We start from the raw sequence: 17,697 nt of genomic DNA, 5'->3' as shown, positions 1-17,697 counted from the left end.
AGTTTGTGCCAGGCACCGGCAGTTCAGAGGCTGGAGGAAGCAAAACCTGGCAGTGCCCGGTGGGTGGCTCTTACCTCTGGGACAGGGTCCAAGTGCGTCCTGAGAAATTAGGACTCTGTTCCCTCTCGCTGCATGTTGTTGGAGCAGCTGACAGCCGGGAGGTCACTTGACTGGTAGGGACAAGCATCCCTTGCTTTTGCTTCTGGCTCTAGATGTCCCCTCTCTATGTGAGCCCCTCTGGGGCTATGTGAGAAGGCATGCTGGAGAGAGGCCCTCAGTGGCCAGTTGCCTAGAGGCCAGGCCTTTTGGGTCCACCTGAGGGAGTGTGGCAGGTGCTGTCCTCCTAGGCTGCTCCCACCCCACGTCTCCTAGTCCTGGCCTGCAGGATCATTGACTAGCTCTGGGCTTGGGAATCCAGCAACCCTGCCAAGCAGAATGCTCATGTGCAGGGCTTACCCTGCCCCCTAGAGCTGGTATTCCTGACCAGCCTCGCTCCATGTGGCTACCGAAAGCGAGCTGGGCACCCTCAGGAATGTGAATAGGGGGTGTGGTGTGTGTGTGTGACTCATCATCACCCTTACCCCAGGGGAAGGCAGGGGCTACTGTTGCTCCCTCCTAGGCCCCTGAATATGGCTCCTGGTGTGGGGGGGGACACATTCTATCTGTCCCAGGCCTGAAGGACACCTGGGTGTGAACAGGTGCTGTCTGCACCTCCCCCCCCCCCCCCCCGCAGTGTACCGCTCAGCCCTGAGGGGTCCAGACCGCAGCCCAAGGCAGCTGTCCAGCTTGGTGGCTCAGCCGAAGCCCTGCTCCAAGGCCCTCACAGGGTCAGGGAGGAGAAGGGCCAGGGGCTAGCAGTGAGTGCTCTCTGCGAGTGGCGGCCTTGTGGCGGTGTATACAACAACCCAGGACTCTGACTTGGTGCTTTGCAGCATGGAGCTTGCTGGCAGGGTCCCAGAGGTTTCTGCATTTCCTGGAAGCTCTGGCGACACTTGAGAAGGGGCTCTGGGGTGCTTTCTGCACAGGCAGCCGTTGGTGACAGGCCAACCCAGACCATTGTGTATTGCTGGGCCAGGAGCTGGTAAGATTGGATAAGGGTTGGTGCGCCCTCCCTTGGCTTCCTGATGGCATCATTCATGGGCTTCCCACAACACCACTGGTCCCAGCTTAGCAGGCACTTGCAGGGCTTACCCTGGCTCCTAGGGGACTGGCCTAGGTTGGCACAGCAATGTCACCGTGTGCCAATTGTGCTACTGATCCTTTCTCCAATCACCGATTGATTACCAGGAGCAGCAGTGGGACTTAAAATGGCCCCATCAGATTTCCCCAGCTAGATGGTCCTTTTCCCAATGCTCTCAGGGTGCTCCTAAGGATTCGGGGCACAAAGGGTTTGTGCCATACCTCCCAGAGGTTGTCTCTGGGATGAGTAGGTTTCATCCTCACTCCAAGTAGGAACAGGACCCTTGCTGGAGTATGCGTGCTGCCCAGACCCCAGGCCTTTGGGTCTGTAGGAGGCTATTTTCGCTGAAGTTGTATCTTAGCTGCCTCTGCTCCGTTGGCTTTGCTCTTTGTGGTGTCTCAGGGTAGTCCCACTGTAGGCTCAGCATGAGCCCATCTATACCACCTGTGTGGGGGCAGTATTGCACAGTCCTAAGGTGCAGGCCTGTGGGACAAGAGAGGCTGGAAAAACTTGCCTCTAGTTGTGATAGGAGTCAGGCTCCTGAAAGCTGGCCATGTATCTCATTCCCCAGTGGGCACAGTGGACCTCACCACTGGGGCAGAAGGTCAGGCTGGGGGCCATGAATTGGCATCTGGCTGGCCTGTGCCTCTACCACTTACCCTTTACTAGGTTCTAGAAAGGGCTGCTGACACACACAGACCTCTGTTCTGTATTGTCTCCTGTGGCCACTGTCCCAAATCAGCCCACATGCTGTAGCTTCAGTCAGCAGACATCACCTGACAGTTTTGGAGGTTGGTTTGAAATCAGCTAAGATTGAGTTCTGAGTGAAGCACGTCTGGGTGAATCCTTTTTCTTACCCCTTCCAGTGCACAGAGGCCCCGTACATTCCTGGGCTCGGGGCCCACCTTCCATCCTCAAACACCAGCAGTCAGTGTCTTCCTGTCCCTGACCCCCTGCTTCTTCCTGCAGCTCCTTCCAACTCTTTTCAGTCCTTTTCTTTTTTCTTCTCTCCTTTCCCTTTTCTTCTCTTCTTTTTTTCTTTCCTTTCTTTTCCTTTCCTTTTCCTCCCATTACCTTCCCTTTCTTTCTTTGGCAGCAACTCATTGTGTAGAGCAGGCTGACCTGGAACTCTTGATCCTCCTGTCTCTGTCTCTGAAATGCTAGGATGACAGGCCTGACTACCACACCTGGCTCACTGACCGTGACCCTTCTGCCTCCCTCTGATACAGTCTTGTGATGACTCTGTGCCTATCTGGATAATACAAGACAGGCACCCAAGTCAAGGTCCTTCACTTAGTCCCATTGGTGATGCTCCTTTAGCCACATAATGTTTCATAATCTGAAAATGAGGCTGTCATTGGGCACACTGTCTAGACAATTATGCTAAGCTTAAGGGCTTCTGAGCCTGTGGCTGCTTGAGTCACGACCAAAGCCACAATTACAGGGTCAGGAACTCTAAAGTTCTTCGAGTACCTGGTGTGTGCCCCAGTCATGCTGTGTGGACTTGGGTCTCTCGACCTTCTGGGGATCTGAAGTCAGAAAGCTGCTCCTCTGAGTCTCCTCTGGTGGGTGCTACCACTGTGACCTCTCCCCACCCTTGGGAGAGATCTGAAACTCTCCTTATGCCCTGAATCCATTGACCTCTGAGGACACTAGCGTGGCGGTGTCTTTGTGGTACAGGTGCAGGGCTTTGTGACCTCGGTTCCTGCTTCCTCTGTGAAGCAGCTTCAGCTGAGGAGGAGTGGTCCTGGAGTCTCTAGGCCCATGCCCGCTCTTCCTTCCTCATCACTTCTGGGTAGCCAGGCACCCAGTGTGGATGGCAGCAGTGTGGCAGAATGAGCAGGGCCGTAACCGGATACAGGATGGGGGACAGTGGGAAGAGCTTTATTCTGATACCAGCCATGTGGCCCTTGACATGCTTCAAAAGTATACTACTTAGCAAAGAAAGGTATGCTACTTAGATGGCTGAGGTTTAAAATGAGATGAGACCTAGAAGGCAAGTATCTGGGGGAGAGTGGATAAGTGGGAGAGGATGGTGGAAGTCTCTGGTGGCCACAGCAAATGGCCCCACTACATTATTCTTTTGCTATCTATATTGTACATGCACATGTGTGTGGTGTTCATAGGTGTGTGGGCACACATGCGGATGTATACACACGTGTGTGTGTGTGTGTGTGTGTGTGTGCGCGCGCGCGCGGCGGTCAGAAATTGACTTCAGGTATCTTCCTCACTGATTCTCCACCTTATTTTGAAATGGGGTCTCTTTGGCTAGACTTGTTAGTCTGCAAACTAAAGGGATCCTCCTGTCTCTGCCTCCCTCGTGCTGGCATTACAGGCGCACGCTGCCGTGCCTGTCTTACACGAGCGCTGGAAGAGGAAGCCCGTGCTTGTGAGACACTTTACCCACAGAGCCATCTTCCCAACCCGGAATCTTTGAGAACTGGAATGAGAATCAGCCCTGAGACGGGGGACCTACCACCAACCCAGTGTCCATAGTCAAGGACGTTGCTACCAGAACGCATGCCTTCTCCCAGTGGAGCTGCGCTGGCAAGGAACTGTGGGTGACTTTAGCTAGCGTGACATGGCTTCTCCCTCTGGAGGCGGAGTCTGGGCCTTTGTGGCTGGCCTTGCCCGGAGTCCAGGCTCTCAGCTTGTAACCCTCATACAGAGCATTCTGTGTCCGTCTCCCTGCTTTGCAGCAGCTCTCAGCCCCCCTTTCCTCCCCCAGCAGTGAGGTTGGTGAGTAAAGCTGTCACCTGAGTGGCAGACGTGGGCTCTGGTGCCCCTATTTCTGTCTTTGCCCAAGTGGAGGGCTCCTCTTCGTCTCTCAGTGTCTCTTGGCCAGTTGGGTCCATACCATTGAGTCTTGTCTGCCAGGAGCATGTCCCTTAGCTGGGCTCATGGCCCAATTTGGCACCTCACAGCCCCCACTGAGCCCCTTCCAAGGGGGCTTATGAGCTGTCACCAGGTGTCTCTGGGCAGTACTGGTAGCTGGCTGGCAGGGGCCCCACCTGGAGTTACACACAGATGTCCTGTTCATCTGCCGGGCCTCCCCTGAGACCCAGCTTGGCAGAGCGAGCCTGGAGAGCCAGGAGGCCAGGCCTCCTGAGCCTCGTGCACTTTCCCTTGCTCCGTGCTTTCCCTCCACGTTTCTGCAGCCAGTGCTGACGGTGTCTGGGCTGCAGCACTTTGAGCCTCTAGTCCTGGAAATGAACCCCAGAGGAGCATCTTTTTTAAGCCTGCAGCTCACATTCTGGCTACTTTGGAGCCACACTTTTCCTTGGGGCCTAAGCCCCAGAACCGAGGCAAGAGCACGCCCTGTGCAAGCAGGACTGCTGCAGAGCCAACAGGCAGGCTGTGGCCTGAGCTGCCTTTCGCTCCGGGTCTCTGGACAGCAGAGATCTGGGCCATTAGCCACCGGGGAGGGAGGTTGCCCTCCACCCTCTTTCTGTCTGCTTTGCCCCAAGCCACTCAGTAGAACCTTACAGGGTGTTCAAAGCCAGCTATAGACTGCCCTTGAGACAAGAGGAGGCTGGAGGCTGCCTTGTTCCAAAATGGTAGCATAGTATCTTCCCCAACTCAACCCAGGTACTGACTCTGGGGGCAGTTTGTAAGGGTGTGTCCAGGTTCAGCACAGCTAGAGGTCCTGTGCCTGTGGTGATGCTCCCTCTCCTGTCTGGCACAGGGAGCCCTCCTGGGGTGTCTGATCTGCTTGTCTTAGTGTCCAAAGGTCAGGTCATTTAAAACAGCAGTCATGAACACACGCCTTTAATCCCAGCACTCAGGAGGCAGAGGTAGGAGGATCGCTGTGAGTTCAAGGCCACCCTGAGAATACATAGTGAATTGCAGGTCAGCCTAAGCTAGAGTAAGGCCCTACCTCAAATAAATCAAAATGCCAAAATAACAACAACAACAAAAACAACCTAGCAGTCATTCCTCCAGGGATCTGAGCTCAGGTGTGGCAGGGCAATGCTCTCTTTGTCATTGGATTCAGAGCCCACCTTTCACAAAACCATCTCCTTTTAATTCATTTATTTATTTTGGTTTTTTGAGGTAAGGTCTTGCGCTAGCCCAGGCTGACCTGGAATTCACTGTGAAGTCTCAGGGTGGCCTCAAACTCATGGCGATCCTCCTACCTCTGCCTCCCGAGTGCTGAGATTAAAGGCATGTACCACCACTCCTGGCTTTCAATTTTACTGTTTTTTTTTTTTTAAATAATTGTTTTATGTGTGTGCAGGTACATGCATGTTTGGGTCCACCAGATTCTCTTGTTGCCTCAAACAAACTCAAGACACATGTACTCAGATTTACATGGGTGCTGAGGAATTGAACCCTGTCCAAACAAACACCTTTTACCACTGAGCAACCTCCCAGATCCTCCTCTCAATCTTAATTTCTCCTACAAATATCTCTCTTTCCAGACAAGAGTTCTAAGGTTCTGATAGGCATGGGGGGCCACTGTTCTAGCCAGGACTGTGCCCTTAACACTTGTCTAGCCTGCCCCAAACCTATTGGGTCATCTTGAGAGCCTTCTTTGTCCCTGAGCTGGCCCTGCCCCAAGTATTGTGAGCACCTGGGATGGAGAAGATAGTGTGCTCAAGCTTCGTCTCCTCTTGTGACCTCAGTCTGCTTCCCCGTGTTACTCTTTCTGTTCTGGCTGGCAAGTTTTCCCACTGGGGCATGCTGGCCATGGGGAAGATGGACCCTGCCTCTGAATGGTTTTAAGGAGGTTGACCAGGTGTGGTCTGAGGTCTTGGCTCCACACCCCATCTGTTCAGCCAGGTGGGTCAGGCCTGGTATGTGCCCGTCTTTTAACCCTACCCCTTCCTACCTAGATGTGGATGAGTGTCGTGCACACAATGGCGGTTGTCAGCACAGGTGTGTGAACACCCCCGGCTCTTACCTCTGCGAGTGCAAGCCTGGCTTCCGGCTCCATTCGGACGGCAGGACCTGCCTGAGTAAGTGTCACCTGCCTGGGGTTCTGCACCATTTCCAAAACCCAGTGTGTGTCCAGGTCTGGGGAAGGGGACAAGTCTCTATACTCGCCAGTGAGACCTGACAGGGGCCTGGTTAAAGGGCCATGGGTAGCCTTGACTGCACCCTGCCTCAGGGTACACTCCAACCTAGGTGAGGAGGCTGGGGTTTGGGCAGGTGGATGAGCATATCCAAGGTGCCTCTCGCCCAGGGCCCTGGGCTCCAGGCTGTATTGCCTCTGCTGCAGCACCGAGTCTTGATGAGCGGGCTGGGCTGTCTGTATGGCTGGTCAGCGGGGACTCAGGCCCGCCTGGGCTGCCTCCGAAACTCCAGAGACCTGGGCCACTCTTGAGTGGGGTTGGGGATTGACTGGCCCAGGAGGCATGTAGCATGAGACCATGTTTGGCCTACAGAGCTGGGCTTCTCTGGGGGTGTGGGCTGCGGCAGGTATGGGGCAGTAACCAAGAAATAGGACCCTGGCCTTTGACTATATGTAGAATCTCTGTTATGATCCGTGGGCCCAGTGGTGGACGGGGAATACAGATCGAGTCTCTGTCAGCTCAGGAAGCCTAAGGGAGGACCCAGGAAGCTGGTGAGAGCAGGCAGGAGCTGCCTACCCCACAGTGCACCCTGGCTCTGGAGACAGGTGCCCTGGGGACATCGCTGACCCCCTCCTTCTGTTATTCTCTGGGGAGCTGAGTCAGACACCCCTTCTTTCCACTCAGCAGATCCAGACAGCCTGGGCTGACTCTGAGTAGCCTCCCTCCGGGTTTTGGCTGCTATGTGACCGGCAGTCCGCCAGTCCCTGCGCGGTGTGGGGGGGCACACCCCGCACACACATGTCCCAGCCGCCGTGCTCTCTCCGCTCGGGGAGCCAGGCAGCTGCCCGAGGAGTGGGAAAGTAGAAGCAGACGCAGGAAGGAAGGAATGCGGCAGCATGCTTCAGGGCGGCTGAGAGCGGAGCCCGGCGCTGCCTCAGGGAGTCTGTGGCTTGGGTAGGGGCTGGTGTGGGGGGTGTCCACTGCAGCTGACTCCCTGCTGTCCCCAGGCCCAGGCTATTCACATGTTTGTCTGCACTATCTCAGCTGGTGCCAGCCCTCAGTGGTGATGTCCAGAAAGTGTCACGGACTAGGAAGGGATGTTTCGTTAATGTGCAGGAGGCAGAGATGTACCTTAGATTTGGAATGACCCATGATGGCTGCTCAGAGAAGGTTTGAGCTGCTGGCCTCAGGAAGCCTGGGAGGGGTGCTTCTCCAGCCTACATAAGGTGCCATGCCTCACCCACCCATCACTATGTTGGAGCCAGACATCCTGGGTTCTCTGCATTCAGGGACCCCCGAAGAGTATATATGCACAGCACATACTTGCTGTAGAGTCTTTGAAGGCTCAGACGCCGGGCACCAGGGGCTGGGCTGCAGTGCCTCCTCTGACTGTCTCTCTGACACTGTGAACCAAATTGAGTGGGTATGCTCTTAAGCCCTGTGTGTTTTTTCTTAGGTTCTGGTGCCCACCTACTTGCCTATCCCACCCTAGGGCTCCACTGAGACTCAGTGGACTTTAGCTGGATGCAGAGCCCTGACCTCAGGCCGTGTCTTTCCACTATAACTCCTGGCAAGGGATTTATACTGAAATTTCATGAAATCACAGCCCCCCACTGGAATTAATAGAATGGTCTATGTCACTACAAAGAGACACTCTTGTACATGCCCCATGCTGCCCCCCCACCAAGCCTGGTGGCCACTCTCCTTGGATGAGCACTGCCTTAGTCATCCAGATTGCTCAGTGGGATGGGAGTACCTTCGTCTCCCTGCAAGTGTCTGGTGGTGTCTTGGGGAACTGTGAGCCTTAGCCCTGTTTCTCAGGCTGTGCTGACTATAGCACTCAGACCCTCATCCAAGCATTCTAGGCACGTTTGGCCCCTACTCTTTCCCCATCTGTGGTGGGCTCTCTGTGGCCATATATCTAACTGGGTGATGGATTTCATGTATCTGGAACTTGTAGGATTGGCTTGGGTTTGTTGGAGTAGATCAACTGGGAGCCACCTTCCTTGTGAGAGCCTAAAAGTTTTTCAGAGTGGACCTGGGGTTTCTTGGGGGCTTCCTCTTGGAGTTCCAGAGTGCCCTTTAGCCCCCTCCCCATACCGTTTCCTGTTGCCGAGGGATCCCTGCTCTGACTGACGTTGGCCTAGGGCAGAGGTGTCTTGAGAAGCTCTAGTTGTACCAAGGGGTTTGTTTGCCTGCAGGATCCAGGGCGGGAGTCTCCTGCTGTGGCCTGCCTTAGGTCCTGAGGGCACTGCGCAGGCCATGCCAAGCTGCCTGGAGGTCTCTGAGAGGCAAAGAACTCATCTTGCCTACAGTCCTCCCTTCCCTGGGACTCATGGTGCCCATCCCGGCGGGCTACACAGCTGGTTCACAGCTGGTCTGGCCCTCCCCATCCTGCTGAGCTCCTGGCAGGAAAGTGCTGGGATCTCCTTCAGGCCGGGACCCTTATTGTGCCTTGGACTCCCTTCCCTGAAACCTCTTGGAGGGAGGATTTTTCTTTGGAGTGAGGTAGAGAAGATACCTGGCCGGTGGGAGGGGGCACAACCCTTCCTCAGTACAGGCTGGGAGCTCACAAGGTGGCCACGTGGAAGGCGTAAGGGTATCTATGAAGACCCCAGAGGAGGCAGAGTTCAAGGTCATACTCAAATTCATCTCTAAGGCCAGGAGGACCAGGCCAGGGAATGCATATGCTCAACTCTTCCTGCCAAATAGTCTTAACACAGAAATAAAACACGGAATAGTTTCCGCTTCCATTCTTAAAAATGAGGATTTATAAGAAGGACTTGCCATCAACCCAACACAGTGGGTTCTTTGTCCCCTGCTCTGGCCACCACCCCAGCGACAGCAGAAGGGCCTCACTCGTGTTCTGGGCTGCCCTGTCACCTGGGACACTGCTGGGGTGCTTACTTCCTCCTGTGCCTGGGCTGGGGACAGGAGAGCAGCCAGCCGTGAGGGCTGCTCCTGCTTTCTGCCCTTAGGTCCCTGCCGGCCCCTTCTCTCCCCAGTTATGGAAAGTGGGGCCTGCCTAGGGTGGTGGTTTGGCGGATGGTCCGGGAGTGTCATTCTGTTTTTCCGTGACATCTTTCCGAGCTCCTGAGTGCAAAACAGTCACTTAACACTTTGCAAGGTTGCGGGGCGGGGAGCCCTCTGCCTCTGTGTGCTGGGTGCTTTGAGCTACCGTGCAATTCACTTGCCAACTGGTTCTAGGTCTGACCTTCTGGACTCTCGTCTTCGACATGGCTCTTGTTACCTCATTGTCCCCCTGTCGAATGAAACATATGGGGCCAGTCTGAGGCAGCATGGCTGGCACTGCCCCAGCACCGTGCCAGATGTGGCTGCTGTTGCAGCAGCCTCACACCTGTTGGTTTTGTGGGTGGACACTCTCGGGGAGGGCCCTGCTGGCCCTGCTTCCCTTGGGTCAGGTGGGTGCTAATATGTGCGTGGCCGGAGGAAGGCAACCCAGCCCTGGCCTTTGTGCAGCCCTACCATGGCTATGCCTGTGACCTTGGGTAGACCTTTCCTGCCCAGACCTGAATCAGCCTGTCAGGACAGCGAGGGGGCCACATAGGCCCCAATGGGCTCCTGAGACCCTTTCTTGGAGGAGAGGCCACTTGGGGGCCCTGCAGGCTGCTGCTGGCAGCGTCCTGGGGCTAGGGCCAAAGCCACAGGCAGCCAAAATGTGCAGTCGGCCAGGCCAGGCTCATCTGTAAAACTCATCCCTGCAGAGCCACAGATGCAGCTCTGCCCATGTTTCCCAGTCCTTCCAAAAGCTGGCGGAGGCTACAGCAGCATGGGGGGGGGGGGGTCAGCTTCCCAGCCTCGAGGGGCCGGAGGAGGCCCAGGCTGAGCCGAGCCAGCAGGAGCGGTGTTCAGAGCTCTAGTTGTTCTTCCACTGTTCCGTGAGCCCGCCTATAGCTCTGGACGGGGCAGGAGCTGCCTTCAACTGGCCTTGACAAGCTCAGGACCTCAGAGGAATAGGTGGAGGTGGAGCAGAGGTGCCTGGGTTCAGGGGCCAGCATGGGATGGATCGTCTCACCTCAACCCAGGGTGGTCAGAGTGGAGCCACAAACCCTGGGCTAGGTGCGGAGCTCAGCGGGAAAGCCTGGGTAGTAGAACTGATCTCGAGTTGACAAGCCAAGGGAAGGCAGAGGAAGGTAGAGGTGGGTAGAAGGATGATGAGCAGGGTCCCTGGGGTTCCCTTCAGTGTCTCTCCTATATACAAATCCTGCTCTTACATTAGGGTTCAGGCCTGTCTAAAGGACATGCCTGCACTCTGGAACTTGGCATCTGACAGACAGGACTGACAGCCATCTAAACGACCAGCTGGATACTTCGGTAAATGCTTTGGAGAAAGAAAGTCGGGTGGTGCTTGCTTGTGAGGTCTTCCAGGAGGGGCAGCTGGGAACTGAGGCTTGGCAACCAGTCAGTGCCCAGGATAGTGGGGACGGTATGAATCTGCCCCTGTGGGATATTCTTCATTGCACCTGTGGTGGCCAGACCATGTTGTCCTGCACTGGCCACTGCCCTCAGGTACCTGGGGATCCTCAAAGGCTGACTGTTTCTGGCATGAATCTCTCGGGACGCACTTGCCACCCTGGCCAGTCGTCTGCCCCACTGCAGTCCAGCACGACAGATAGTTGGCAAGGATGATGCTGGTGACCAGTTATGTGGTGGCCAGGGCCCAGGTCTGTGGAGGAAGTGGGATGGGTCCTTCCCTCCATGCTGGAGAGCCTGCTTGCCAGACAATGTCTAGCCTGATTGTCAAGGTCACCTGCACTGTCCTAGGCTCACACCCCACGGTGCATGTCTGTAGGAAGCAGTTAGCACTGTGCTCCATGTCCCTATGCAGGCCATGTTTACAGAGTGGGATAGAGGCATGGTGCCATGGCAGTGGTGGTAGGATGAGCCCAGAGGCTTCCTGTGGTTGGGTTTGGGAGACCCCTTTTGTCCCCACCCCTAGAAGGACGTACTGTGGTGGCTGCAGACAACACACGGTGATGGGAGCTCTCAGCACCCAGAAACTACTCCAATTTAAGGGCAGCAACTAAAATCCTCATGAAACCACCTCTAGCCAGTCCTAAACCATGAGGCTGGGCAGGAAGCTCTAGCAGGGGCCAGTGGGCTTGGCTTTTCTGGCAGAAGGCAGATTGCATTCTCTGTCTTGTGGCCTATGGCAGCTTAGGCTAGGGAGGCTGAGGCCTTGGAGCTGCTTCAAGGTCCATTGTGCATGGCTCCCACCTAGGGGTGCCTGCAAGGCACATAGCTGTACATGGTACTGTGCTCTGTAGTTTTGTCTCTGTGTCTAGAGGTCACATGCTACCTCCTGAGACTAGGCTGGAGACCTTTGTAGGGAGTGCCACACAGCTAAGCATGAAGCACAGGCTGGTGCAGGTAAAACAGGCCCAACACCTGTGGGTATAGAAGCTACCTATAGGAGATCTATTTTCTGTACCATCTGAGTTCTCCACAAAACCTCCATTCCCTTGAGTGCCTCATGCCCCCCCAAGCAATGGCGACTCCTGCTGGCAGTGTGTGGAATTGCAGCCCCCTCCTTTGGAATGCTGTTCTCTTATTTGGCAACTGGGAGTCAGTCAGGGTGCGTCTGTCAGTGCAGGCTGCTGTGACATAACACCACAGGTGGGGCAGCTTTTCTGGTCCCCTGTAAGAACAGGGCCTTACCTGAGTGACTCACTTAACATTGTACATTTAACTGCGACATAAAGACCCTGCCTTTGAGTACAGTCACATTGGAGGATTAAGGCTTCAACATATGAGATACAAACATTAAGCCCCTAACAGAGTGCCACCCAACTGTAGTCACTTGTGTCTGACCTGGAAGTGAGCAGGGACCTAACGAGACCCTGAGACAGAAAGCACGGAGTCAAGGGACAGGGCTGGCATGTTCAGTGGGATCTCACACGGATCGTGGGCCCCCACTGTGTGTTGAGCGAAAAAGCAAACAGGGTTTGTTGTGGACCCAGACTAGGCTGAGCAATGTTGACTAGGCTGGTTTGAAATTTCCCATTCTCCTGCCTCTGCCTCCCAAGTACTGGGGTTGCAGGTGTGTGCAGCCACCATGTCTGGCGGAACCCCCAGATGTGTGAGCGTGAGCTGTTTTCAGGGGAGGTGAGTCCTCGATTCCTGCCCAGAAGTTCACACATAACTTTGCTCAGGCCTGACTTTAGGCTTGAACTATAGAACTGGCACCAGATATGAGCCTGTGACCTTGACCAGGTCCTCGGGGTGCATCCCACAGCTGGGCCTTAAGTGATTGGAGGGGCCCGGAGACATCTCCAGGGCCCAGGCACACACAGTCTGGTGGTCCTTTTTTGGAGCCACATAGCCCAGCACCACAGAAAAATCTGCCTCGCTCGGTTTTCTGGGAATCCACCCAGGATATGCAGGGTGACACTGGCCCAGCTCCCCGCCGTGCACAGCTTGAGAGCATCTGGGAAGTCACAGTTGTGTGAAGCGAAGGACTAGAGGATGACTCCGAGGGTGCAAAGCTTCTCCCCTCCCGCCAGCTCTGGTGGGCTTGTGCACGGGGCCCATCGCAGCTGCTCTGCCCCATAGCAGGGAAAGGGGAAACCTGCTCGTGGGTCCCGGTGCTCCCTGCCTGGGCCCTGCGCCCCTCCATGTGCTTGCCTGGCCCTGCCAGAATGGGCTTCTGGTTCCTATTACGTGTCCCAGGCTGGGACACAGTTGGTGTGGTGAGCACAAATAAACAGAGGCCCCAGGAATGTGGGGCTGGCTGAGGCCATCCGCATGGGGCGCCTGGGCGCCTCCAGAGGGAGGGCTAGGGACCCCAGTAGCTGGTTCAGGTGAGGGCAGTTAGGCCGGCAGGTAGCAGGGCTCCCCTCTGACCTGCGGGTCTGGGGAAACTTGGGCAGGGGGCTCGGGTTGGCAGGCTCACCTCAGTTCTGTAGTGAGCCACTGTGCTTCCTCTCCAGTTCCACGTGCTGGGGCTCTCAGTGGTCAGGAGACAGTTGCCACTGCCTCCCTCCCCCGAGTCTGGCTCCGCCTCAGAGCAGGGCAGCGTCCGCATGCTCGCCCCCACACCAAACACGTTTTCCACGTGAGGAGACAGCGTTTTTGGGAGCACCGTGGTTGTTTCTGCTTTGAAGGAACCCTTGTCTTTGGCTGACTGTGTGCCAGGCCTTCTTGGAGCCCTGAGGAGGCTCACGCGGTCCTTGCCACTGCCAATGCCTAGACCTCAAAATATTGCCCCCCCCCCCACCATGGTGCCAAGTCCCAAATCTCTAGACAGAAATCAACCATTTCCCCAAACTGGCTTAATGTTTTTGTCTCCCAGGGCTCGCAGGATCCCCCTTAACCCAGAAAACACCTTGGGGTTGATCCCAGCCCCCTGCTTTAGGATTGCTGATGTAGCAGCGGGCACAGGCCTGTGGGCAGACAGCTTACCCACCTCCCAGGCCAGGCAACAGCTCATATTTGTGGCTTCCCTCCTGAGATCAGGGCCAAGTCCCTTTTTTAACCACAGGTCCATTGCCAGAGACTTGATTGTAACCAACTCCGCACCAGGAGTTGGTCGCTGCTGTGGCTGGAGGTTTGCTGCCCACCCCGCATGCCTCGCCAGGCCCAGCACCTTCCCCATCTCCCCAGGCCAGCTGCAGGCACAACTGTTGCCTGTCCACAGGGTGCAAGGACCCCACCAGGCCTGCCTGTGTCTTCTGGGCCCTTGCTCTGTGGTGATCCAAGCATGAAGGGTGGCATGCCAGCCGGTGACCCATGGTCTCTCCAAGGGCTGCCCCTATGGCTGCTGGGAAGCGTAGGCACTGTGGATACGATGTGGCCTGGTACGGGGTAGAAAGGAGCTGCTCTGGCCCCTCGGGAGATGGTAAGCCACTGTAGACATCCATGGAGGTGCCACACCTGCTGCTGTGCCCTGGCTTGAGGACTAAAGTGGTGGGCTGAGTGTTCATCACCTCCGCCAGCCTGACCGCCTCCTCCAGGGAGCACGTCAGCTACTTGGGGGGCCAAACCCTCACTTGCGTCACGTAATGGCTCCTTGGTGGTTTGTGTTCTGTGCTGGCGGACGCTGGGCTTCTGTCAAGGTGGGATAACCTACTTCCCTCTGTGTCCTTCCTCCAGCTGCGCTGGGGCTGGAGGGCTTGGAGACATGGCCACTGTCCTGTGGGCCCTATGGGCGGCCTAGAAAGCAGTCGCCCCAAAGCTAGAGCAGACTAGTAGTACCTCCTCCCAAATCCCTGCCGGGAACAGAAAGGCGGGTGGGTGGCTGGGAGTGTGGAGGGCTCTGGAGGCTCCTGCTGGTCTGGGACAGGGGCCTTCAACCAAACTGCCTTGTTGGCCTCACTTGGGCTCTTCCTTGTGTCCCCAGCCATCAGCTCTTGCACCCTGGGTAATGGTGGCTGTCAGCATCAGTGTGTCCAGCTCACGGCAACGCGGCACCGCTGCCAGTGTCGGCCCGAGTTCCAGCTGCAGGAGGATGGCCGGCGCTGCGTCCGTGAGTGCTGCTGGCTCTGGGGCCGGGAGGAGGGTCAGACCGCACCGGCCTCCGCCCTGCGCGAGCCCACAGACCTGACTGGACCCCGAAGCCTGAGCCCGAGAGCGGCAGAAGGCCGACGTGATGGGACTTGGTGGTGGGAGGCAATATCTGGCATGCTGTGAGCCTGGGGTCCAGGGCTGTTGGGGACTGCTGTGGATTTCACATCCTTGGGGCTGGAAGTTCAGGGTGGAGACAGCGCCCTGCTTCCCTAGATGCCCATTTGGGGCTCTAGCAAAGGAAGCAGCCAGACACTTCACTCTTGGACTTTGTGCCGCCTGTATGGGAGGAGGAGAGTGTGCTGATGGGAAGGGTGGGGCGGGATCAGAGGACCTGCTTCCAGACGTGGGGAGGGTGGTAGTGCTTCTCAACTGGCCCCACAGGCCCTCCCCAGCAGAGCAGGGTGTGAATGTGGACATGGGACCGACCGAGCAGTTGTAGGACTGGGGTCCACAGGATTGGGGGAGTCTGAGCCTCAGTGACAGTTTTCTCATGACTGCCCAAGAAGAGGATTCTGGAAGAAGCAGGCCAGGTCCACTGCTAGAGCAGTTGTACTGGCCACCGCTCTGATGGAAGGTTCTCTTCTGGCTAAGCCTCACTTTCTGCCATTCTGGGGCTTCCTGAGGACCCTGATGTTTCAGTCATAGGCATTTGTGGGTTGCTGGCCTTGGTGAATCCTCAGGGAAGTCCTCACCTCATCCTGGGTCTGTGAAGTCTTCTCAAGGGTCTTGGAGTGGGGGATGGTTGAGCCGGCTGGATCAGGGAGGAGTCCAACACCAGGCAGGTGTTCCCAGCCTGCCAGAGTCCCCGTCCTCACCGCCTCCCTTTGCTTCCCTCCCTCTGCGTGTGGGATGCAGGGAGAAGCCCATGTGCGGATGGCAATGGCGGCTGTATGCACACATGTCAGGCGCTCCGGGGCTTTGCCCACTGTGGCTGTCACACGGGTTACCAGCTTGCTGTGGATCGCAAAGCCTGTGAAGGTAGGGCACCCTGTCCATGCCCTGATGGACATGCCCAGTGTTCCAGAGACAACCTGCTGCATAGTCCATTGGTTGGTCTGGGATGATCCTGAGTCTCCTGGTGGTGGTGCTGAGGTGATGCAGGACACCCAAAGAGCCATCTGTAGCTGAGGCACAGTGCTACAGGAGTAAGGGAACAGCCTCAGATTTTTGTACTAGAAATACTTTCTGTAGGCTGGGGAAATAACTCAATTACTAAAGTACTTGACTCACAAACATGAGGATCTGAGTTTGATCCTTAGAACCCACATTAAAAAAAAATCTAGGCATAGTGGCATGCACTTGTAATCCTAGCAGTGGGGAAGCAGAGACATGCAGGTCTGGGGGGGGGGCGTTGGGGGGCTCAGTGGCCAGCCAGTCTAGCCTAATTGGCAAGCTCCAGGCCAATGGGAGACCCTGTTTCAAAAATTGGATGGCTTTCCTGAGGAACAACACTTTAAGTTGCCCTCTGGCCTCCACATGCATGCATAGATAAATGCATGTACACATGAGCATGCTCACACATGCACACGCATGCACACACATACTCACACACACATACATACAATATTTCCTATAGTGCCTAAGTAACACCTGCTTCTTTGGACTCAGGGAAGGTAAGGGCAAGGAGGAAAGGTGAAGAAAGGAAGGAGAGAGAGAGCCATTGATGTGCCCCAGAAAGCATCTCCGTGAATTAGCACCCCTGTTTTTCCTGTGGTGTTTGTTAAATGTGTTATGAGTGGCAGGATGCTGCTTTCTAGAGCATCTTCCTTTTGCTGGCTGCCTCTATGAAGCTGGGCGGTGCACACACCCTGGGTGTGTACGTGCCTTAACTTCCCTACAATGAGCAGGGCTGGGATGAACAGCCTTGGGGAGAGTTGGACCTTGGCCCAGTGCCCTTAGTGAGGATGATACGCTGAAGGTCATGCACAGAGGCACTGGTCAGTGTCCCAGGTGTGATGCAAGATGTCTGGGTGACAGAAGCTGGGCGTGGTGGTGCACTCCTGGAATCCCAGCACTTAAGAGGTCAGAGGTAGAAGGATCACCGAGAGTTCGAGGCTACCCTGAGACAACATAGTGAATTCTAGGTCAGCCTGAGCTAGAGTGAGACCCTACCTTAAAAAAAGAAAAAAAAAAGATGTCTGGGTGTCCACAGGATGAGGAGGCAGGTGATTACAGACCCACCTTCACCAGGAAGTCACCACTGGTGTGATGGAGGAGTCCATCACTAGGTACAGGGCTTCTAGCATGAGATACAATTTCAGATGTGTTTTATCCTGAGGAATCTGCCAGGTGTAACCACAGCAGGTGTAGGGCAACATGATTTGGTCCTGGCCTTGTTCAGTGTCACTCGGCCATAAGACAGGGGGCCGATGATGGGCCCTGGGTGCTGCTGTTGCTGCTTCCTGCACCCTTGAGCCCTTCCTCTTTGTCCCTTCCTTTCAGATGTGGATGAATGTGCTTCGGGGATAGCTCAGTGTGCTCATGGCTGCCTCAACACTCAGGGATCCTTTAAGTGTGTGTGCCACGCGGGCTATGAGCTGGGTGCCGATGGCCGGCAGTGCTACCGTAAGTCAGGGGCTCAGGACACTAACGTGGCTCCCCAGAATCCTAGAACTTGGCCTCGACTGAGCTTGATTAGGGGCAATCCTGGGTGTGGGCCCCCAGGAGCTGGTGGCAGGGCTGGGGGCGGGGGTGGATTCCGCTGGCTGCTGTCCCACGTCCTCACTTGCTGGTCTCATCACAGGGATTGAGATGGAGATTGTGAACAGCTGTGAGGTCGGCAACGGAGGCTGCTCTCATGGTTGCAGCCACACCAGCGCGGGGCCCCTGTGCACCTGCCCTCGTGGCTATGAGCTGGACAAGGACCAGAAGACCTGTGTCGGTGAGAGCTGGTTCCTTCCCAGCTTCCCTGCCCCTCCAACCCAGACCACCCTGAGTCTGAGACAGCTTTGGTGCCACAACTCTGAAGTCGCTTCT

The 17,697-nt window shown here is 56.0% G+C and overlaps 1 protein-coding gene across 3 annotated transcripts in view; it reads left to right on the top strand.

Annotated features, from left to right (window-relative positions):
• Megf6 (multiple EGF like domains 6) overlaps nt 1–17,697 on the top strand; it is a 111,667-nt gene that overhangs the window by 75,398 nt on the left and 18,572 nt on the right. For all 3 annotated transcript variants that reach the window (XM_004657712.2, XM_045149738.1, XM_045149739.1), the window contains 5 exons: nt 6,016–6,138; nt 14,555–14,680; nt 15,577–15,699; nt 17,164–17,286; nt 17,465–17,602. In XM_004657712.2, coding sequence (XP_004657769.2) covers nt 6,016–6,138; nt 14,555–14,680; nt 15,577–15,699; nt 17,164–17,286; nt 17,465–17,602 — 633 coding nt within the window. The remainder of the gene's footprint in view (nt 1–6,015; nt 6,139–14,554; nt 14,681–15,576; nt 15,700–17,163; nt 17,287–17,464; nt 17,603–17,697) is intronic.

The sequence above is a fragment of the Jaculus jaculus genome, chromosome 5 (assembly GCF_020740685.1).
Source record: "Jaculus jaculus isolate mJacJac1 chromosome 5, mJacJac1.mat.Y.cur, whole genome shotgun sequence".
Classification (NCBI taxonomy): domain Eukaryota; kingdom Metazoa; phylum Chordata; class Mammalia; order Rodentia; family Dipodidae; genus Jaculus; species Jaculus jaculus.
The sequence above is the reverse complement of the archived record's forward strand: the minus strand, read 5'-3'. Positions and strand labels throughout refer to the sequence as shown.